The 23,111-nt window shown below is 38.1% G+C and overlaps 4 protein-coding genes across 4 annotated transcripts in view; 2 read left to right on the forward strand and 2 right to left on the reverse strand.

Annotated features, from left to right (window-relative positions):
* Window positions 1–2,198: 2,198 nt before the first annotated feature.
* LOC103512832 (TBC1 domain family member 1-like) lies at window positions 2,199–7,557 on the forward strand (the record flags this gene model as incomplete). The annotated part of the gene is made up of 7 exons (XM_026826121.1): window positions 2,199–2,367; window positions 3,106–3,257; window positions 4,097–4,349; window positions 4,647–4,816; window positions 5,287–5,454; window positions 5,760–6,086; window positions 6,393–7,557. Coding segments are annotated over 7 exons (2,082 nt in total), but the record flags the coding sequence as incomplete, so codon positions are not given.
* Window positions 7,558–7,644: 87 nt separating this feature from the next.
* The window catches only part of LOC103512843 (soluble guanylate cyclase 88E), an 85,155-nt gene continuing 69,688 nt past the window's right edge, over window positions 7,645–23,111 (reverse strand). The window contains exons 9-12 of the mRNA XM_026826129.1: window positions 9,388–9,615; window positions 8,522–8,758; window positions 8,033–8,190; window positions 7,645–7,671 (exon numbers count right to left, since the gene is read on the reverse strand). Of these exons, the coding sequence (XP_026681930.1) occupies window positions 7,645–7,671; window positions 8,033–8,190; window positions 8,522–8,758; window positions 9,388–9,615 (650 nt within the window). The remainder of the gene's footprint in view (window positions 7,672–8,032; window positions 8,191–8,521; window positions 8,759–9,387; window positions 9,616–23,111) is intronic.
* On the reverse strand, window positions 11,949–21,137 carry LOC103512752 (deoxynucleoside triphosphate triphosphohydrolase SAMHD1). The gene is made up of 6 exons (XM_008477544.3): window positions 21,131–21,137; window positions 15,966–16,042; window positions 15,435–15,606; window positions 13,171–13,348; window positions 12,688–12,843; window positions 11,949–12,240 (listed from the first exon to the last, which is right to left on the reverse strand). Exons 2-6 carry the CDS (start codon window positions 15,970–15,972, stop codon window positions 11,974–11,976), a joined length of 780 nt encoding a protein of 259 aa, XP_008475766.1. The 5' UTR covers window positions 15,973–16,042; window positions 21,131–21,137; the 3' UTR covers window positions 11,949–11,973.
* Window positions 18,333–23,111, forward strand: part of LOC103512854 (trifunctional purine biosynthetic protein adenosine-3) — a 134,090-nt gene continuing 129,311 nt past the window's right edge. The window contains exon 1 of the mRNA XM_026826137.1: window positions 18,333–18,511. The gene's annotated coding sequence lies outside the window, so the exon portion shown is untranslated. The remainder of the gene's footprint in view (window positions 18,512–23,111) is intronic.

The following is a 23,111-nucleotide window of genomic DNA, read 5'->3' on the forward strand; positions in this document are numbered from 1 at the left end:
GTATACGTGCGTTATTTAGACTGTCAGATAAGAACAAGCTATCCCGTTATGCTAACATTTGAATAAAGATTCTCTTTGATACAATTTTTCAATTTGTTTACAAATTGAAAAAAAAATAATAATAATAATAATAATAATAAAAACTTGATCTGTGCTTACAGTCGGTAACCCATCCAAACACATACCACATTTAGCCGTGCTTAAGTTGAGTCGTATTTTATTATGCCCTTCTGTGCGCACATTTGTATTTCGTAAATATTTTGACGTCCAAATGATGACACCTCTCGAGTTGAACTATTAACAGCGATGTTTTTCTCTGTAATATTACCTCTGTCATTAGCCGGCCTAATTAGCTTGGTTGGTAACCAGGTAGCACGTCTGCCTTGTAAGCGCTCACGGTTTTGAATCTTGCCCGGGGCAAACTTTATCCTAAACAGATAAGGTTCGTTCTTGGAACGGCTGGCTTTCTCCTACCCTGTCCTCCTCTTCGATTTTGGGGACGATGAGACCTTTTCTGCTATCCTGTCATCTCCAGAAAAAAAATGTAAAATTATTTTTGCAATAGTACCCTGAATATTTATTCCGGATTGAAAGGTAGAGATTGCCACTGACAATAATTTCGCCCTTTCTTTGTACCTAATTATTGTATTTTGTACATGATTATAACTTATAACCAATAAAGAGTCTTATTATTATCAGTAAAACGCGCATCAGTTTCCCCCTTCTTTCTTGGTGCTGGGTCATACTTCGTAATATTCTTCTTTCCCCCTATTTCTTATTCATACTTCTTATTATTATACCTATTTTCTCTCTCTCTCTCTCTCTCTCTCTCTCTCTCTCTCTCTCTCTCTCTCTCTCTCTCTCATGCTTTTACATAAACAATTTACATCAATACCTACTAATATAAAAGGGGTGGGGGTGGAAAGAGTTAGCGTAGATTAAGTTTACGAATATTATCATATTTGATGCAAACAAATAAATAATTACGAATAGGTAGAGTGAAACTTACAACCGATTTCAGAGCACAAAAACCTCATAGCTAGCCTAGTTAGCTTAGTTGGTAGTGCGTCTGCCTTGTAAGCGCTAGGCCGCGGGTTCTATTCCCGCCCGGGGCGGATTTTATCCTGATGTTCACACAAATTACTACAGACTCACATAAAAAATTACGTCCAAATTAAACCTTAACATAGTGACTTTGAGCTTCTATCAATCCAATAGGAGGAAAAATTTATACGTACGTACCTACAACTTTTTTTTTACTTTCTATTACTAAAGTAGGAAAGCTATACCTACTAGTAATCAGAAGGAATTATTTTTCTTTAGATTGGATAGAGTGAACTGTAAATGCTGAGGTCTTATCGTCCCGAAAGCGAAGAAAGAAGAAAGGATAGAAGAAAACCAGCCGTTCCGGAAATAAACCTTAGGTGTTTAGAATAAAGTCCGGGCGGCAATTATTACCGCTTAACTAGCATAATAACATATTTTTGTGAAGCTAAAAGACCCAAAAGTACCTACATAATGGACCGAACGATAGTGAGGTCTATGTTTTAACTCGATAGTTTTGCATTTGGTTTGTCTGAATGTTTGTTTGTTCCGCTATAACTTGCGATTGCCTGGTCTGATTTTAATAAAATTTGATATATATAAGAGTTTAAATTTGGGGTCCCTACACTGAGCGGAGTCCATTTTTTATCCCCGAATTTAATACTCGAGTACATCTTATGAGTCATCATCATAAACACTTGACCCTAGTTCAAGGTAAATCTTTTATTTAAAAAAAAAAAAAAAAAAAAAAAAAAAAAAATTCAAAAAACACGTTTAAAGGAAAAAAAGGGGAAAGGGTGTGAGTCCGGACCCCCTCGCCCCCCTCCCCAAATACGGCCCTATGTACAACAGTAATGTTCGTAATAAAGAAATTCACAGAAATGATTCAGCTACCTATCGAACAGAGTGTAAGAATTTTCATGCTAATTTCTGTGATAAAATCATGCCACATTGACCGAACGAGAGTGAGGTGTATGTTTTTGCACTTGGTTATTCCGCTATAACTCACGATTCCCTGGTCCGATTTTCCTGAAATTCGGTAATCGAGTTTAAAACATTGCACGTCGTTCTTTGAAAGTTGGTATCCCAAAACTGAACGGGGCCCATTTTGTGGTCCCCCAGTACATCTTAACACATTAACCCCTCTCAATTAACTTGCAGGTGTCCCCAGAAGCAAGCGAGGGGAGGTGTGGCTGTTTCTTGCGCAACAATATTGCAAGCAAAATCCAATGGACACCTCCAAGTTCCCAAACTATAATGTCAGCTATGAACAGCTATTGAAACAACTCACAAGTCATCAGCATGCAATACTATTAGACCTAGGTAAGATTTAGCATCAAAATAACAAAATACCTACATAGAAACTTTCTTGAACTGTAATTACTGAGGTCTTATCGTCCCGAAATCAAAGAAGGAAGAAGCATAAAAGAAAGCTAACCATTCGAGAACGAACACTACCTGTTAAAAGCCCGCCCCGGACAAGAATCGAACCCGCAGCCCAGCGCTTACAATGCAGGCGCGCTACCCTCCAAGCTAATTTGATTCTACCAAGGAGATTCCTCTTTGGCCGTAATAGCGCGACCACACTTGCTGCCACGGGCCACTTGAGTATGTTCAATGGTTATCTAAAAGAAGACCTCTGAGTGAAATTTTGCCATTTTTTGATGAAAATTCTCCAAAAATCAAAGACACTCTCTCATGTTAAGGGATATGTTTTAATGCATGGCTTTCTGTAGGTAAACACCTTGGAATATGCTGTGGCAGTCAGGGTGTTGTTTACAAATGCGAAAATTGACAAATGTCATTTTTTCAAAGGGTGTTGAAGTTGAAAATTCATATCTCCTTGGTGGAAACAAAAAAGTGCGATAATAAAATATTTACATATTTACCCTGATACGAATATTATCAGGGGTATTACTTTGTAAAATGTACCCCCCATAATGTATCAAATATATAAGACCTTGGTTAGACTGCGGGGGAAAAGGGACTTTTCAGTCCTATCCCAGCAGGATAAACAAGGTATATTCTATTCTATTCTATTCTTCTGTTTTTTCTCACCAGGTCGCACCTTTCCATCTCATCCGTACTACTCGTCACCCCTCGGTCCAGGACAACTCAGTCTGTTCAACGTACTCAAGGCGTACTCCCTGCTAGATCCAGAAGTAGGCTATTGCCAAGGTCTGAGCTTTGTAGCCGGAGTCCTCCTTCTACATGTAAGTAGCAATATGACCCAGCAAACAAGGCCTCAGAAATGGCTGAATTTTCCATTATACATTTACCTATCCTTTCATGTGTTAACCCTTTCTATACGTACATATTTACCCTTTCAATATTTTTTTTTTTTTTTTTTTATCATCATTATTATTATTGTTTAAACGCATTGTTTTAATGCTTTTACATAAACAATTTACATCAATACCTACTAATATAAAAGGGGTGGGGGTGGAAAGAGTTAGCGTAGATTAAGTTTACGAATATTATCATATTTGATGCAAACAAATAAATAATTACGAATAGGTAGAGTGAAACTTACAACCGATTTCAGAGCACAAAAACCTCATAGCTAGCCTAGTTAGCTTAGTTGGTAGTGCGTCTGCCTTGTAAGCGCTAGGCCGCGGGTTCTATTCCCGCCCGGGGCGGATTTTATCCTGATGGGATAATGTTCGTTCTCGGAACGGCTGGCTTTCTCCTATCCTGTCTTCCTTCTCTCTTCGGTGTCAGGACGATAGGACCTTGGCAGTCGCAGCCACTCACTCACTCACTCACTCACTCACTCACTCACTCACTCACCCACTCACTCACTCACTCACCCACTCACTTTTTTTTTACTAAGCAAGGTCTACTGTTCTAAACTTTGGTTATAAAATACACAAGACCTTGTTTGTCAGGACGATAGGACCTTGGCAGTCGCAGTTCCCTCTATCAAACCTCTTTAAAAAAATAACTAGTTACATCTTTTTGGTAAAACTTTGAACTACATCTTTCTGACTCCCCTTGAACTCACGTGATAGTTGTGTGTTTCTACCTTCACTGTACCTTTTGTAACTTGCAGCATTCAGAGGAACAAGCCTTCATGATGCTTCGCCACTTGATGTTTCGGCGCGGTCTTCGCCAAACCTACCTCCCGGACATGGCTGCCCTCCAAGTACAACTCTACCAGTTCTCAAGACTTCTCCTAGACCACTACCCGGATCTACACGCCCACTTTGACACCCATGAGGTACATCCCACCCTGTACGCTGCACCCTGGTTACTCACACTGTTCTCCTCCCAGTTCCCGTTGGGCTTTGTGACGCGAGTTTTTGGTAAGAAATAAAATTTTATTGGGCTTTGTGATGCGAGTTTTTGGTAAGAAATAAAATTTTATTTGGCTTTGTGATGCGAGTTTATGGTAAGAAATGAAGTTTTATTTGGCTTTGTGGCGCGAGTTTTTGGTAAGAAATAAAATTTTATTGGGCTTTGTGACGGGAGTTTTTGGTAAGAAATGAAATTTTATTGGGTTTTGTAACGCGAGTTTTCGGTAAGAAATAAAATTTTATTTGGCTTTGTGACGCGAGTTTTTGGTAAGAAATGAAGTTTTATTTACCATTTTCTCTCTCCAGATATGGTGCTGGTAGAGAACCCCGAGATCGTATTTCGAGTGATGCTCTCCCTCCTGGGCCAACATCGGGAAAATCTACTTCGCTGCGAGAACTTTGAAACCATCATGGATTATCTCAAAACCAACATCACTGTTATGGACAAGCGAACTGTGGATGCTATAGTCAAACAGGTACATAGGAAGGAATTGTAATTGTGTTCAGCATAAGTGCTTGTCACAAATGTCGTTCCCCGCTAAAATACACTACTCTATTGTACCGTTGTATACCAAATACATATGACCTTGTTTAGACTGCGGGAGTAAAGGGACTTTTCAGTTTTATTCTGGCAGTATAAGCAGAGTATATACTATTCTACTCCAAATTTTATGACTTGACTTGAACTCGAACCACCAACCACCAGATTCCAAGTCCACCGTGCTAACCACTGCCCCCCGTCTGTACACGGGAAAAGGCAAAGAGGAAGAAGATTTATGCTTAACACAATTATTAAAATTTCACTTTTGAAGCACTCCTATCCTGCTGATTCTTAACCTGCTGTTTATCCAAATTTGATTGAGATTTCAACTGAATCAACGAATGAAAAATTTTAATTGTTTATTTATACAAAATTAGTATGTTAACAATTTTTCTTCATTCACAGGTGTTTATCTTGGACGTATCAAAACAGCTGCTAGAATATGGAGTAGAGTACCACGTGCTGCAAGAACAAATGAGTCTTCCAAAACCAGAACAGAAAACCATACGTCAACTAGAAGCTATGAACAAAGCCCTGCTTCAGCAGAATCGAGCTTTGCATCAGCAACTAGAGGTTGGTACAAAACAGTTGAAATAACACACTAGTTATACATATACGGTGGGAGCGGTGGTGAATATTACCAAGTATTACCAAGCAAAGTGAATTATTACCAAGGATCACCAAACAAAGTGAATATTCGCCAACAAGGTAAGCCAGCCGTTCCGAGAACGAACATTGTTTGTTCAAGATAAAATCTGCCTCGGGGGGGAATCGAACCCGCAGCCTAGCGCTTACTAGGCAAACGCGCTACCAACCAAGCTAACTAGGCTGGGTAAAATAATGAATCTTAATTTCACGTTCCGATTCTCATTTTCCAGATGGCCACCAGCAATGTACAAAGACTAGAACAGAACAGAAGCACACAGATGGCTCATATGAATCGACTCGAAACAGAACTCCGCAGTCAAGAAGTTACCATAACAACGCTAGGCAACTACATCAACAATTTGGCCTACGAGAAAACAGACACGGTTCTGCCCAATGACATCTTGCGCATTCTGTCCCAGATTAACGTTCTGCAGAGACGGAAAAGTAATGGCGTTCACAAGCCCAAGACCACAACCCCTAGGAAACTGAAGAGTACCGTGTCATCTCCTGACTTTGGGGACAGGGTGTCACGCATATTCCGACGGAATAATCTACAGGTAAGCCGGTCTAGGTAGATTGGAGAGAAAAGCACGAAATCGTTATTCTAGTTTGTTTGGAGGGTAGTGCCTTGTAAGCGGCAGGTCGCGGGTTCGATTTCCGCCCAGGGCGATAATCATATATCATAACGATGATAACAAACGTTGGCTCTTTTCAATTAATAAATAATGGAATATATTTGGTAGATTCCGTAAAGTGAAGACCATTATTATTCTTCTCTTAGTATTAATGAGTATTTGTCATGGTAAGTATCCGGTTTAGTGTGTAACAACAAACGGTTATAATTGTGATTTGATTTGCTACAGATATTCACAGAGAATGGAGATAGTGAGACAGATGACGAGGCATTGTTTACCAAATCCCTCTCTGACACCAAAGGGATAGCTGTCAAGAACAAAACCAAACAACCCTCCGACAAGACCCAGTCATCCCCCAGTAGTCTAACACGGAATGGAAGCCTAGGACGTATCCTAACACCCGAGGATATTGAGAGTCTCAAGAAAATAGCTGAGAAACAAAACGATAAACCCAATGTAAACGATAGGAAGAGTTCCATTAATATAGAAATATCACAGGCCGAGGATGCGAATACCAAGGTGGAGCAAAGTGAACGTAGAACTAGTCAGGATCAGGGTGGTACGAATAGACAAGACATGAAAGACAACACAACTATCAATGATTCGGAACCAAAAAGCGGTGACCAACCGCCTCCTCCTCAACCTAAGCCAGAGACTACGCTGAAAGCTAGAAAGATTAGCACGGGATATCTGAAGAGATCCACATCTGCCAATAGCATGCCGCAAGCCAAACCTACGACATCCTCGATATCAATCTCATCAGATCTCAACAGAATATTCAAGCCGCATCCACTAGACAGTAAGGAAACCAGGGCAGGCTCCGAAGGCCCCAGTCTGAAAACTTTCACGCCATTCAGTATCAACCAAAAAACTACCAATAGCTGTGAAACGACAGAATACCCCTCCCTCTGTCCACCTCCTAATGGGAGTAAGAAAATACAAGAGTCCCTCCTAAACAATAATGACGTGAGTGGGATGGTGAACAGGAAAACGGATTTCACCAACACGGAAAAACTGAACAGTGCAGCCAACGATTTACTTTTCAATAGAAATAATTTACTCACGCGATAGTGATGTTCTATACAACGTACTGATGTAAACCCAGTGGAAAAGTCATGAAATTTCGTAGCAATGAAACAACTGCTATACTAGACTCGTGTGGTCTGTGTCGTAGCATGCCCATCCCGTAGTATGTCTCTCATTAGATGGGTGAGAAGAGATACTACTTCCGAATTGGGTGCTGGGTCAACATGAGGACACCAGAAGGCAACCCGTTGTAATAGTTGCAAACGAAATTCGAGTGCAAATTTTTTGTCCACTCTGACTATTTGAATAAATCATTAGGTACTTCGACCTAGTATAATTATTATTTATTGTATAATTACCTATCGAACATTTTGTTTTCCTTTCTTCTTCTCTATATTTTCTCTGTGTACCTATGAATTCTATCCCTATTACATTTTAAGACAAACGAGAATATTTACTGCTTGAGCTTTAGTTTCAGATTCTAACGGAATTTCGTATACATTTTGACATGAGAGTGAGATTGTTTACTGTGCTTTCAATGTAAGATTTGCCCTTGCATCATGAAATCGACTATTGGGTGAAATCGTCAAGTTTATTGTTTGTTCTTTTCGAGTAAAGTATGTAAGTAATACTTGACATTGAAAATCACTTTGAGTAAGTATGTTTAAAGTTAGATAGGTGCTCTAATGGACCGCTTTCAATGTGAGGATATGTTTATGAACTGTATTAAACCTTATAACTTACGCCAAGGCAAAATGAAAACTTCGTCAGCCTAGTTAGCTTAGTTGGTAGTGCGTCTGCCTTGTAAGCGCTAGGCCGCGGGTTCGATTCCCGCCCGGGGCGGATTTTATTTGATGAGTGTAGGATTCTAAGAGGGAGAGACGAGACTCTATACTAGAGATCATATGTTGCTCGGACTTGAGTTTGTTTCTCTGGATAGGGAGAGGTGTGCTGGCATGAGCGCGGTTGTGAATAGAATGAGCTGACCCGGTGATGTTTTCTGTAACGGGAAAGATACAACATATTTGGTTATACTTACATAAAAGACGGTAACAAGGTAATGTGCCACTGCCACAGTTAAAATTTAATCTACCAGAGATGCGGTCGTCACTTTATCATTATCAAACCTTTCTCTTTATTCACAGTTTTCTCATTAACGATCTCCTTGACACTCTTTCACTTAAATGAGGTCTATTTTCCCCATAGATTTCACCCATTTGGACGAATTTTCCACATTCAATCTACCAATTAGAAAGAGAAAGAGAAAGAGAGAGAGAGAGAGAGAGAGAGAGAGAGAGAGAGAGAGAGAGAGAAACAATATGGCTCCTCACCCCTCGCATCAGCCCAGGTTCGCACAGGTGAGGAAGAGAAGGATCTAGTGTTAGACGCAGCACCTCCAGAATGATGGAATAGTACGGGCGAATAGACGCGACGCTCCTCCACCAAATCCTTCATGTTGTCCGCGTACTTCTCCCATTCTAGTTCAGGATAGGAGGGGGGCACTGTGCAGAGGCGTGACAGGGGTGCGCGACGGTCATGCTGCTCCAGCCAGTAGGTCTTCATGGAACCTGAGAATTGGAAAGCTGACCACATGTGAATAAGGCCAGCCACTCACTATCAGGTAGACCTGATCAGGTGTCAAGTATAACTGATAGAGTCAGTTCTACCTGATAGTGTGTGTGCTCATCAGGTGTCAGGTAGGTATACCTGATCATTTGACAGGATCAGGTATAACTGTCAGGTCTACCTGATAGTGAGTGGCTGGCCGGACGTGAGGGTAGTTTTGAACTTTTGAACCGTTCAATAACCATTATCAACCCGATTTGGAATTGGATTCAATAACGTATTTGGGGTTGGATTGGAGATGTAGGTACAAAGAATGTATGAGTTATAAAAAAGAACTTGTGAAAATGGCCTAGTAATCGATTCCTTTGGATCTGTATCTTGAAAATGAAAAAGAACTACTTTTTTCAGTGGACTACTTAGTCAATGAGTCCGATCCTAACTACCTTTTGGGATTTGAAGAAATTTTTTAGGATCTACGATTCTACAACAATCGCTATTAATCACTTTCCTTTTTCCTTGATCAGCAGGTTTCTATAGGTTCTATGATCAAGGGGGAAAAATATTCTATTCTATTACCTTTGTCCTATTCTATTCTATTCTAAAACCTCTTCTGGTCTATTCTATTCCTCACCTTTTCCCTTGATCAGGATTTCTCCTCGCTGACTGACTCGATACTCGGCTGGTATCAAATCCTTCGTGTTCTCACTGATATGGATCTTCATCGGTTCACTTGTTGACTCCATACGACTAGCAGTATTGACTGTGTCGCCAAATAGACAGTACCGCGGCATTTTGAGACCGACTATGCCGGCAACTACGGCCCCACTGTGAATGCCGACCCTGATTTGTAGGTGTGCACCTGAGGGAGAGGGAGATACTATAGAACGAGACGGAGTGAGTTACGGGTTTTGACTTGAAAATTATGCATTCATTTCGTTTATTTCTTATGTTTATTTCTTTTACCATAATTCCCGAATGGTTTTGCCAATTTTGATGGCAAAAATGTTTAGCATATAGACGGAAATTCTTCATTTTGAGTTTAAATGGACGGTACGCACAGAATTTCTGTCGTTCACATAAGTAGGTACTAGTAAGAAACAGTTATGTATAGATTGGTACTAGATACTTAACAACGAAAGGAACTTTTCAACCGGATTTTCTCCCTTTATTGAACCCTATTGCAATAGGTAAGGGATGATATCAAAATGCTACGCATATTGCATACTCATATTAAATGTCAGGCGTTCATAAATTTGTGTTCTCTGTACACTTAACTATAGCTAAACCTGTCTGCCAGCCTATAGTTAGCTTAGCTGGTAGTGCGTCTGCCTTGTAAGCGCTAGGCCGCGGGTTCGATTCCCGCCCGGGGCGGATTTTATCCTGATGGGATAATGTTCGTTCTCGGAACGGCTGGCTTTCTCCTATCATGTCTTCCCTCTCTCTTCGATTTCGGGACGATAAAACCATAGCAGTTACAGTTCCCTCTGTCAAACCTCTTAAATGAAAACTTCAAGCTCAAGCCTAGCCTTGCGTACGTAACCACTTCAATGCCAAGCTGTATAAACCAAACACTAGCCTTGGCGTGAGCAATGAAATAAAATCTAGACAGTTCAGAAACACAGTCTTAGTAGGTGTCCACAACGGAGTGCTGACCCTCGATAATAGCTTAGTCTCGACCTAAGAGAAAATGAACATACCATGCTAGAAGTGTCCTCAACGGAGCCTTGAGTATATAGCTCCGACCCTCGCAGAAAATGAAGAAATTGAGCCTAGTATTTTTCCGCAATGGTCGATGATTTTGTAAATTTGTATTCATTTTTAGTCCGTCCTTCCTTTATTATTACTAATAATAAAAGGTATAGTGGACGGACTATTGTATTCGCTTCGGTGTCGTTATGATAATAATAACAATGAACTGGATATTAAATAAATTAGGTAGGTACATAGGTACTGATTTTCTTTAACCAGGATCGAATAAAATACGGGCTGAAAAATTCCCGAAGGGACGGACCCAGCTTGTTTAAATCATTCTAACCTCAAAATGTTCAAGCATTAGAATAGCAGGAGGTTCCAGGCTCCGTTGTGGACACGAGGGTCGATGGTCTATGGTCACCATTGAGGACGCGCACTTAAGTTTAGAAAATGGGAAGTCTGGGCTATAAACTGACTTTCTAAAGAGATATCGACCTTTGACTCGAATGTGATAATATACCATTTTTGTTATTTTCTTAAATAGGCCACCTATTTATTTGATGTACCTTTATTTGTAAGAGTGATCCACTATTTTAATAAACATGAGTATTCTTTCAAAAAATATTATTCGTTCGTTTATTTATTAGTTTTGTTTGTTTTTTCCCCCCCTAATAGGTATAATAATAGCATAAAACTGCTCAATTAACACGTCAGAATAACAGTGATAAATTATTGATAAGAATAATCTAATAACAAGCTGGGCCCATCCCTCCGGGAATTTTTTAGCCCGTAGTTTATTAGATCGTGGTTAAAGAAAATCAGTACCTATGTACCTACCTAATTTGTTTAATATTCAGTTTATTATTATTAGTATTATTAATAATATTATTGATATGATTTTTGATCTTACTTTCATGTAATGATTTAAAATCAAGACTAGAGCCTGTTCTCCCTTTATTCCTTTTAATGTTTCCTAATAACTACCAATAGGTATAGAAAGTAAAACTAAAGTGGGGACGGATTAAAATAATTATTAAATTATTTAATTTTAATAATATAAAACTTTGGTGATGGTGAGAAATTTGGGGGTAAAAAAAATTAACAAAATATCTTATAAACTATTAATAAAAAATAAAAAGCACACCAAAACAACATATCCAAAGTTTTATATCTAGTTGAGCTTGGAGGGTAGCGCGATTGGGTGCGATTCTCACCCGGGGCGGACTTTATCCTAAACAGATAAGTTTTGTTCTCGGAACGGCTGTCCTTCACTTATCCTATTCTTCTCTCTTTGATTTCAGAACAATAAGACCTCCGTTTATTCATTTCCTCTTTAAGCCGTCTTGAAAAAAAAGTTTCAAACGTTACGAGCTATTAAGCTGTCTCCACACATAGTCGAAGGCCGTCGATCGATTGAAACCGTCCACACTGCCTCGACAGCAGAGATTCACCTCGTCGATCGACGGGCGTCGACTATTTGTGGACACAGCTTTAGTCTCAGGCGTGTGAATAATGGATTATCTACTCACACCAGTTCAGTATTCTTTGTAGCACAGTGCTGATAAGCTCTCAGATGTAAATCAGCCCTGACCCGGAACATGTCAAATATATTCGAAGCCTCCTTGTTTCGGAAAGCGATGGTCGGTCCGGAGTCCGTAGGTCGCTTCACGACGGTGCAAAACGACAGGAGACGTCGATAGTCGAACGTGATCTTGAGATTCAACTGGTGACCGTCACGTAGGAAATAGTCCCACTTGTCCACATCTATGTCGGTCTCCTTGTTAGCAATGATCTAAAAGTAAAAACAAGAGCAATGATCTAAAAGTAAAAACAAGAGCTACGATCTAAATCCAAAAGTAAAAACAAGAGCTATGATCTAAATCTAAAAGTAAAAACAATAGGATTTAAATACATACATAAATGCCGTTTCATGCTGGCACCAGTCGCTATGAGCATTTATATTATACATAGGCACTCATTTTCCTCACGAGGCTGACTGGGCCATACTACAGCCAGTCGCAAAATTAATAATTTGCATGGTACAAATTGACCCCGGGTTCAATTCCCGGCGGGGTAGAAAAATTTGTAACACAAAAATGACAGATTCCGTGTCAAGGGTCTCGGTTTACTGTGTTGCGATGGGATCAATTTACTGATGAAAATTTGTAATGAAACAATAAGTTGAAGAAGAGAAAATACATTTTGTTACATCTGGGTTTACAATCTCACAGCCACTTACTTGGTACAGAAATCTCTTGTCAGCCGGTAGACTCTCCCCGCCACCTCGTATTAACTCCTTGATGAGGTTCAGATTCAAATTGTAACTTTCAAACAAAGGCCCCAGTTTGTTGTCTTCTATAAGGTAATCCAACACTTCTTCTGACCCTTGTTCATGCTGCAATCGAGAAAATATTGTATGGACACAGTTGACAGGAGGGTAAGTAATGAAACACTGTGTTAGTACTTACTTACTTTCTGTGTCCGGACCATCAAAATGCCAATCAAATAATATTGAAAAAAAAATCCCCTGGAAACGACCAATTAGTCCAATTACCAAATCAGAGGTCGGCCAATACTTCAAACACCGAACTGTCAAAGTTCAAAATGCCAAGTGTATCTACTGTGTTAGTGTGAGTGCTCATCAGGTATCAGGTAGACCTGACAGGCGGACCTGATCAAGTGTGTCTGTCAGGTCTACCTGATGGTGAGTGGCTGGCCTTACCTTCCAATGACTGTCAAATCGGCGCAGGAATTTCTCCCAAGTATGAGAGAAAGGCCCATGTCCCAGGTCATGACATAGTCCAGCTAACTCCACGCTTAACTTCTCTTCCGCTGTGATATGTAGACCGGGTGTATTGTGAACCAACGCGTCCACCATACAGCCTCCTAGATAGGACACCCTGTAATAAATAATAATAGTGCTTATTTATACTACTCGCATAGGACTGAAAAGTCCCTTTACTCCAGCAGTAGGCTACTACTATTAATAATAATAATAGTGCTTATTTATACTGCTCGCATAGGACTGATAAGTCCCTTTACTCCAGCCTCAAATTCTCAAATTATATTGAGGATAAAATTCTATACCTCGACTGGGATTGAACCTACGCCCTCCTGTTTACCAGACGAGCGCCTTGACCACTACACCACCGAGGCAGGTAATACGACATGAGACAGACGATAAAAATTAAAATATTTACAAACACCTTTAGAAACTTTCAGAAAACAACACCGTAGGTTACATACACAAAGACGCCTTCTGATTGTTGTTGTTTTTTTTACTTTCTATTACTACAGTATAGCGAGCTATACTAGTAATGAAAGTATTGCAATCGGTCCAAATTTTCAAAATCGGGAAATGATTGGAAATATCCGTTTTGGGATCCCCTGATGTCAAAAAAGTGATTTTTAGCCCATGGTCTGTACGTTACGTACGTACGTACTACAGGTTTAAATGGGAAAAAGTAGAAAGTTGTGAACAAAATATCTCAAGAACGGTTTGTCGTAAAGCGATGAAATTTGGTATGCTATCCCGGTATGGTCCAAGAACGCGACTGTAACAATTTGGTAAAAATCGGACAGTCACCCATCCAGATATTAACCAAAGTAATTGTTACTAAACCCTCATTTCGTGGAAAATGTTGAAAAGGTTGTGAACAAAATATCTCAAGAACGGTTTGTAGTAGAGAAATGAAATTTGGTATGCTATCCCGATATGGTCCAAGGACGCGACTGTAACAATTTGGCAAAAATCGGATAATCACCCATCCAGATATTAACCAAACTAATTGTTGCTTAACCCTCATTTCGTGGAAAAATATCTCAAGAACGGTTTGTCGTAGAGAAAAGAAATTTGGTATGCTATCCCGGTATGGTCCAAGAACGCGACTGTAACAATTTGGTAAAAATCGGACAGTCACCCATCCAGATATCAACCAAAGTCAATGTTGCTTCGAACTTCGAAAAAATTTTGGTCATTCGGATGTGAATATTATAATCAATGTGATTTTTCACGCCGAATCGAATGGTGCTACTTTTAGTACTGTCTGACTTACGGTTGAGAAGTTGCGGGTTCGATACTTCCCTGTGTCGACAAATTTCCCTTTTATTTGTGAACCGTTACCAAATAAGCAAGTGAATAGTTGATCCCATGTGATTTTTTACGCGGAATCGAATGGTGCTACTTTTAGGACTCTCTGACTTACAGTTGAGAAATTGCGGGTTCGATACTCCCCTGTGTCAACAAATTTCTCTTTTATTTGTGAACCATTAACAAGTAAGCATGTGAATAGTTGATCCCATGTGATTTTTCACGCCGAATCGAATGGTGAAACTTTTAGAACTGTCCGACTTACAGTTGAGAAGTTGCGGGTTCGAATACCTACGTATTCTGCAAATGTAATAGAAAGTCGTGTGATGTTCACACCAGATTTTTATCCTTAAATTGCCTAGATCTTCTAACTTAGTTAGGAACCAGCTTAGATCTTCTAACTTAGTTAGGAACCAGCTTAACTCCACACAAAACCCACACTGAGGCTTAGCTGTAAGGGCAACTGCCCTAAAAGATCGGTTCAGTTGATACGAATCTAAGAATCTGATTGGTTTCTTTTACAAACTATTTATTTATTTATTCACAACAATATACGGGCGGACCCTTTACTATCTACATATAAATGTGAGCCCTATCTAAAACCTAAAAAAAAAGTACAATCTTTGTTTTACGTCTAAGTTTGTAACTTCTTGAATCCAGAAACAGGTAGAAAAATTTTGAAAAGAAGGGCGATTCTGAATGTCATTAACCTTTGTTACATAGTCTGAACTACACTTTATTTTTGTGTAATGTATGATGAACCCATAAAATACAACGAGACCTTGTTTACACTGCTGGGGTAAAGGGACTTTTTAGTCTCATTCGAGCAGGATAAACAAGGTATATTATATTCTATTTAGCTCAAAAAGTCATTCCTATGAGAGCAGAGTATTTACCCCAGGGAATGTTCAAATCTGTTATGACAAGCGCCAGGATACACGAGATAAGTAGTGGAAGTTTGCTTGATATTCCGGAGCCGTTGGAATTGAGGTGTGTCAATGATGGCAACACATATCGGATGAAACTTCATGTGACCATGGACACTGTCGTTGAAAATCTTGTGATTCGCTAGAAGAAGAAAAAAAAAGACCGAAAACATTAGGTTTCTGTCCTGCCATAAAAAACAGCGGCAGTTATGTAAAAAAAAACTCGTATTCTTTTTTTTTTTTTTTTTACCTTTTCCCGTGTACAGACGGGGGCGGGGTTTTTCGTCAGCCTCTTAATATTCTTTTTTTTTTTTTTTTGACCTTTTCCCGTGTACAGACGGGGTCGGCGTTTTTCGTCAGCCTCTCAATCAGCCCTAACTAGGGTGATATATTTGATTTTGGCTACAAGTTTTACGAGTGGGTGCCCTTCGCACTCAACCATTGCTATTACTTTTTAGCAAGGGAATAACTCGTATTATTGGATATTATCTACAAACGTACCTGGCATGATGTTGTTGTTGTGGGACACCTTGGTTCGGTAACAAAGACACGAGGAGTTCTTTTCTGGAGACAAAGACCTGCAACATGGAGAGAGAAAACAAAGTCCTTAAGGTAGAAACACACTATCACGTCTTTATCCCTAAATACTGTCCTTTTATAGGAAAAAGAACAACGTCTTCACTCAGTCGCCTTGAAAATGTCATCAGGAGATGACGAAACATGTCGGCTCCTGTAGGTTTTTTAGTTTTATAATTGTTTTTTTATCTCTTGTAGAAATAAAATTACCTAGTTTCCAAAGTTACTAGTCAAGTGAAGACGTTGTTCGATTCCCGGCGATGTCAAGAAATTTGTATCATCCAAATGATTGATTCCGTGACTCGCTGTTGCGGGGCCCACTCAGCCTCGTGAGGAAAATGAGTAGCTATGACATATAAATGCGCATAGCGACCGGTGCCAGCATGGTAGGTGTTAAGACCGGTTTTAGCGTTACCTATGTTAAGCTACGCCGAGGAAGGCCAATAAATGGATGGGTGACCTAAACATTATTGTAATAAAGGGAGAACGGGCTCTAGTCTTGATTTTAAATCATTACATGAAAGTAAAATCGAAAAATCAAATCAAGAATAAAATCAAGGGAGAACGGGCCCTGGTCTTGATTTTAAATCAATACATGAAAGTAAAATCAAAAAATCAAATCAAGAATAATAATAAACTGAATATTAAATAAAATAGGTAGGTACATAAATACTGATTTTCTTTAACCAAGATCGAAAAATTCCCGGAGGAACGGGCCCCGCTTGTTTATTACTATCGTAATAATAAAGGAAGGACGGGCTAAAAATGTACTTACATTTTTCCATCAGCTTCAACCTGATAGAATTCATTTGCAGCAACTAGTGCGTCTAATAATCTGGAACAAACAATATTGCCAAAAGAAACAGATAGTTATTCAGTGGATCCCAGTCCATTGTGAACTGTGGGATAGAGAAAAATGAAAGAGCCCTTGCCAAAAAAAAAAAAAAAAAAAGCACCGAAATTTTTACATTACATTTTAATTGCAATTTATTTACAGTCTTAAGATGTAAGTACGTAGGTAGGTTATTGTTTTGATATAGCTATCATTTTGTTATTGTTTTTTCTTATGTAAACAATATTATTGTAGGTTCTACCTAACTAAGCTAGTCATGTACACGCGTCACCACATAGAAGATGAATAAATAATATTTTTCGAACAACAATTTGTTGTTTTAGACTCATTTACACTCAGCTCACCTCTGTGGAAATGATGCGAACATGACGAGAATTTAAACACCTCAATCTTTAAGGTAGATATTACTACAGTTTTTAGTTCTTAACTAATGGGGCGGGGCTACGCCCCATGCCCCCACTCTAAATACGGCCCTGGAAGAGAGATGTTGAATCTAAGGAGCTGGGAGGAATGGTGAGTAAATTCAAGTTGATGATTCGGAGTACAGATGTCTCTGAATAATGTTTAATGTATTTTTCATTTTTTGAAGCCTAGTTAGCTTGGTTGGTAGTGCGGAGTATGTCTGCCGTGTAAGCGCTAGGCCGCGGGTTCGATTCCCGCCCAAGCGGATTTTATGCCTAACGGATAATATTCATTCTCGGAACGGTTGGCTTTCTCCTATCCTGTCTTCCTTCTCTCTTCGATTTCGGGACGATAAAACCATAGCAGTTACAGTTTCCTCTAATCAAACCTCTTGAAAAAAATCTGTGAGTAAATGGAAGAAATAACACAATATGGAGAGTAGAAAAGAAGTTGACTGAGTATAAACTAGACATTCAGAATCACTATCAAGTTATCAGCTTTGTAACTTTATCTCATTCTCATTCAAGAGCATTCAATCAAAATGTTTTTACACACAAAATCAACTATATAGCTCTGCGGTAAAAATAACACCTCATAGATTAAACCTTTCGGTCTTGAGCAGACCAAATCTATATAAATTGTAGATTTGTCTGTACATTCAACCACTAGTAATTATTATAATCATTACTATTTTTTTGTCAACCACTAGTAATTATTAAAATCATTACTATTTTTTTACACATATTTCTTTAAAACATACCTATACATTTTTTTTAAAGAAGTAAAATCAGGGAATCAAGACATAAACATGACGAGCAACTGAAACTGGTGTGGTCCCTGTCGTAGCATGCCCGTCCCGTAGTATGTCCCTCATCAAGCCTACGATACCTAACGAAGGAGATTGGTAAAGGAATCAAAGGCTCTAATATTGATAACAAGTAACAGGTTAACTTTAGATTAGAGATTAGAAATATAAAATCTCAGTCAAAGGCCGAGAAAAACATTTGAAATGACGTAGGTTTTGGGGGCAAATAATTTTGACGCATACCCAATACGCCACGAAACCACCCTACTGTTTTATTTTTCACATAAGAAACTCGAGTATACCTAATTATATCTTCTTTGAAAATAACTATTTAATTTATTGTTGCAAAAAGTGTTCAATAAGTACTTGTTGAATATTTTAATTTTAATAAAGTGTTCTATTTCTTTGTAAGTGGGTGCTTTTTCCTTTGTTTGAAAAAATAATTACCCACGAGTCCAATATTGTGCATTGTGCACATGTTGCACATGTGCAAAAAAAAATAAGTTAGTCACCGAAAATTCAGTCTGTTACAGTTAAAAGTTACCTATAAATCACAGGTATAACACAAAATGATACTACATAGTTAAGTACTGTAGCTATTGCTTTTTACTCGACTTGTCTATGGAAAAATGGCATTACATTACTTAAAAAGAGAGGAGAGAAACAAACTAGAAACTATAACTACGAATTTCACCTTAGTGAGAGAAATATATACAACGTAAGTAATATTGTAGATAGTAAATTAATAAAAGTGAGTAGTTTTTTTTTTTTTTTTTTTTTTTTTTTTTTTTTGCAAAAAGAGTTCAATAAGTACTTGTTGAATATTTTAATTTTAATAAAGTGTTCTATTTTTTTGTAAGTGGGTGCTTTTTCCTTTGTTTGAAAAAATAATTACCCATGAGTCCAATATTGTGCATTGTGCACATGCACATGTGCAAAAAAAAAATAAGTTAGTCACCGAAAATTCAGTCTGTTACAGTTAAAAGTTACCTATAAATCACAGGTATAACACAAAATGATACTACATAGTTAAGTACTGTAACTATTGCTTTTTACTCGACTTGTCTATGGAAAAAAGGCATGCTTACTTAAAAAGAGAGGAGAGAAACAAACTATAAACTATAACTACGAAATTCACCTTAGTGAGAGAAATATATACAACGTAAGTAATATTGTAGATAGTAAATTAACAAAAGTGAGTAGTTTTTTTTTTAGTAAAAAGCAATAGTTACAGTACTTAACTGTGTAGTATCATTTTGTGTTATACTTGTGATTTATAGGTAACTTTTAACTGTAACAGACTGAGATTTCGGTGATAAAAGCTAAAATTGATTTTATTGCACCATTACTTATGAGCGCGAACGACATGTTTTAAGACATAGTTAAGGCGCCCGACAAAAAAAAAAAAAAAGTTATGAACCGGCACACATTCAGATTAGGGGATGTGTTATACTTGTGATTTATAGGTAACTTTTAACTTTAACAGACTGAGATTCCGGTGATAAAAGCTAAAATTGATTTTATTGTACCATTAGTACCATTACTTGTGAGCACGAACGACATGTTTTAAGACATAGTTAAGGCGCCCGACGAAAAAAAAAAAATAGTAATGAACCGGCACACATTCAGATTAGGGGAGGGGCTGAGGGCTTCCGGTCCAAATCGGCATTTATTTTTGCTCCTTTGATGTAGGCCGTACTCTAAAAATTTGGAGCATCCCCCGGTGCATTACTGTTTGGACGTTTGTGCGCCCCCCACCCCCCCTCCCGGGGTACGAGCCTGATTCAGAGGTATTTTAAACAGGATTACGGTTCTCCAAACGTGAACTTATGTTGTTTTATATATCTACCTATACTTAGTGTTGTAGCTACCGGTATGATAAGGAAGGAATTTATTTTATGAACATTCCTTCGAGGAATTTTAATTGTGTCAAGCATTAATTAAATGATGGTCATAAATGCCATTCCCTTTGTAAATCTCGGTCAATTTTTTAGCTCCATTGAGACTCGAACGTAATTTGGATGGGGGGAATATAAACAGGAAGGATAGATACCAATTGGAAATTTCTCTCGCCAAAGAAATAGGTTGAGTGCGAAGAACGTCCACTCGTAAAATTTGTAGAATTCCCTTAGTAAATCTCGGTCAATTTTTTAGCTTCATTGAGACTCGAACGTAATTTGGATGGGGGGAATGTAAACAGGAAGGATAGATACCAATTGGAAATTTCTCTCGCCAAAGAAATAGGTTGAGTGCGAAGAACGTCCACTCGTAAAATTTGTAGGACTATAAACAGGGAGTAGACTAGTCCAAATTTCCTTATGCTATATCAACAGCGAAGGTTGAGTGCGAAGGGCATCCACTCGGAAAATTTTGTTAAGCCAAAACCAGTGGACCTCAAAGCGATCACTCTAAAGCTGATTGAGAGGCCGACGAAAAACGCCGACCTCATCTGAACATGGGAAAGGCGAAAAAAAGAGAAGAATCCAATGTAAAGTAATACGAAAGAAGCTAAACGTAAGGTGACGGAACGTATCTGTGACGGCTAAGATAGAAGAGTTGTTTAATAGGTGGTGTAACTCTCAGCTGGGGTACCTACTAGTTTCCCTCTAAACTTTTCACATGAGGGCCTAGTGTTGTAATTTTATCAGTCCCCTTCATTATAAATTTGTAGCCAAACCAACTGTCAGCTGTCAGCCCAAAAGCATCCTAGCTAGGGCTGATTGAGAGGCTAACGAAAAACGCCGAAACTGTCTGAACACGGGAAAAGGAGAGAAAGAAGAATATTGAGACTCGAACGCATAGGAAATAAGAAGAAAGTAAAAACTTTGGATTGTTGTTACCTATAGGTATTAAAAAAAAAACTTACCAAGCGAATATTTATAAAATGTTTAACGAAAAACAAATAAAGTCACGATTTGAACACGGGAAAAGGAGAGAAAAAAGAATATTGAGACTCGAACGCATAGGAAATAAAAAGAAAGTAAAAACATGGGATTGTTGTTACCTATAGGTATTAAAAAAAAAACTTACCAAGCGAATATTTATAAAATGTTTAACGAAAAACAAATAAAGTCACGATTCTAACAATGTTCATTCACTTGACACGATCATAGAAAAAGTGATTGCAATTGCTGACCATTTTCACCAATGAAGACAACAGGCAGATTAGTTTTATTAAATTATTCAGCTCAAGGTTCACATTACTCGTGCATACATACAATACAGTCGAACCTGAACACAAGAGAATCCAGGGGAACTTTTTTTTTAAAAATCCAGGTTTCCTCTTATATCGAGGTTCAGCATGGTGATTTTCTCTTATATCCAGCATGTATACATCATAGAGTACTTATACATACATTTATGATTAAAAGGAATTTTAATTGTGTTAAGCATAAATGCTTGTCACAAATGTCGTTCCCCACTTAATATACTACACTAAATTTTTCTGACTTGACTTGGATTCGAACCACCAATCTCCAGATTCAAAGTCCACCGTGCTAACAACTGCACCACTGAGGTTGGTTACATTTATAATTATATTACATAGATACCCTCTAATTAGAATTGAGTGGAAAAGTCATTGTTAAACGTTAGAAAAGGGTTATGTAGAGTTGTACAATGTACATATGAAAATACAACAAATCTATAGGGAACCTAGACTTGTAGAGACCGGAATTGCAGTTCATACAGTTGACTTTTAAACAAATTCTCAAATAGACGTAAGTAGGAGGTAATAATAATAATAATAATAATAATAATAATAGGTATGATATCCCCCACAAAAAAACATAAATGTGAAAAATAGGCCAAGTTCCTCCTCCCAAAAAAATCCCCCCTCCCCAAAAAAAATAAAGTATTGGCCAAGGAAAGAGATGATATAAAAAAAATGTCCAAGTTCTTTGTGGGATTCCAACTTTTCTTTCCCCTTAGAGGTACAGGTACTTAAGTAAGAACCTACTTAAAAATGTAGGTAGGTATACGTATTACCTATTTAAATACCTCCTCTACCTACTAACAGGCCATGCACTTTTCAAAACTACCACGTCTTTTTCAGATTTGGCAATGTTTTGTTTTCTTTCTAACTCTCAGCTGGGGTACCTACTAGTTTCCCTCTAAACTTTTCACATGAGGGCCTAGTGTTGTAATTTTATCAGTCCCCTTCATTATCTCTAAATGTTCAATTTCAAGTTTATAAAAATAATCATCTAAAAGCTGTAAAATGATAATACAAATAAAATATAATTATTATCATTATAAAATAATAATCTAACCTAGGCACTATTGATTTTGACCTTTGACTATAAGTATTATCTAACTACCTACTAAAATGTTACAAATTAGTTTACATAAGAGCTCCCTTGTAATCTATTCTGTCAAACACATAATGGACATGGAGTACTGGTTATACAAGCCAGCATCTGATTTAGAGGGGAGGGGGTTCCATCAAAAATAATAATAATAATAATAATAATAATAATAATAATAATAATAATAATCTTTTCCCCACTACTTCAGTCGAACTTGGATAATATGGGCCGGAAGAATGAAAGGCTATGCAGACAACATATTTTGAATTGACCTACCCTTTGCTTAATTTCGGTGGTCCATAATTTACTTTTTCAGACTATTAGGTACAGTTAAACATTGATAGTATGGGCCGGCAGAATAGTGTGGCTATAACGGCTATATAGTTGTGCCCACACGTTTCATAAAGAACAATACAAGCCAGCCTAGTTATAACTTGGGTTTGATTACCGTTTTTGAGATGAGTCGCGAAGTCCCTGTAAGTGGTACAGTACTGCTTCGATTTTTTTTTTTTTTTTCGATTCCCGCCTGGGGCGGATTTTTCCCCTAAACATAATTATTATAAGGTTTGTTCTCGGAACGGCTGACTTTCTTTTATCATCCTGCCTTCTTTCTCTCTTTGATTTCGGAACGATAAGACCTTGGCAGGTACAGTTCCTTCTATCATTTTTTTTTTTTTTTTTAAATTTTTTCCCAAAATTTTTTT

This window comes from Diaphorina citri, unplaced genomic scaffold, assembly GCF_000475195.1.
Source record: "Diaphorina citri unplaced genomic scaffold, Diaci psyllid genome assembly version 1.1 scaffold38, whole genome shotgun sequence".
NCBI lineage: Eukaryota > Metazoa > Arthropoda > Insecta > Hemiptera > Psyllidae > Diaphorina > Diaphorina citri.

Excerpts from the sequence above, each read along its gene's own strand:
- LOC103512752 (XM_008477544.3), bottom strand. Across the intron at positions 13,349-15,434 it reads AGATTTGAACATTCCCTGGG|GGTGTCCTATCTAGGAGGCT; the intron begins GTAAATACTCTG and ends TATTTATTACAG. Across the intron at positions 12,241-12,687 it reads ACAAGAGATTTCTGTACCAA|ATCATTGCTAACAAGGAGAC; the intron begins GTAAGTGGCTGT and ends TTTTACTTTTAG.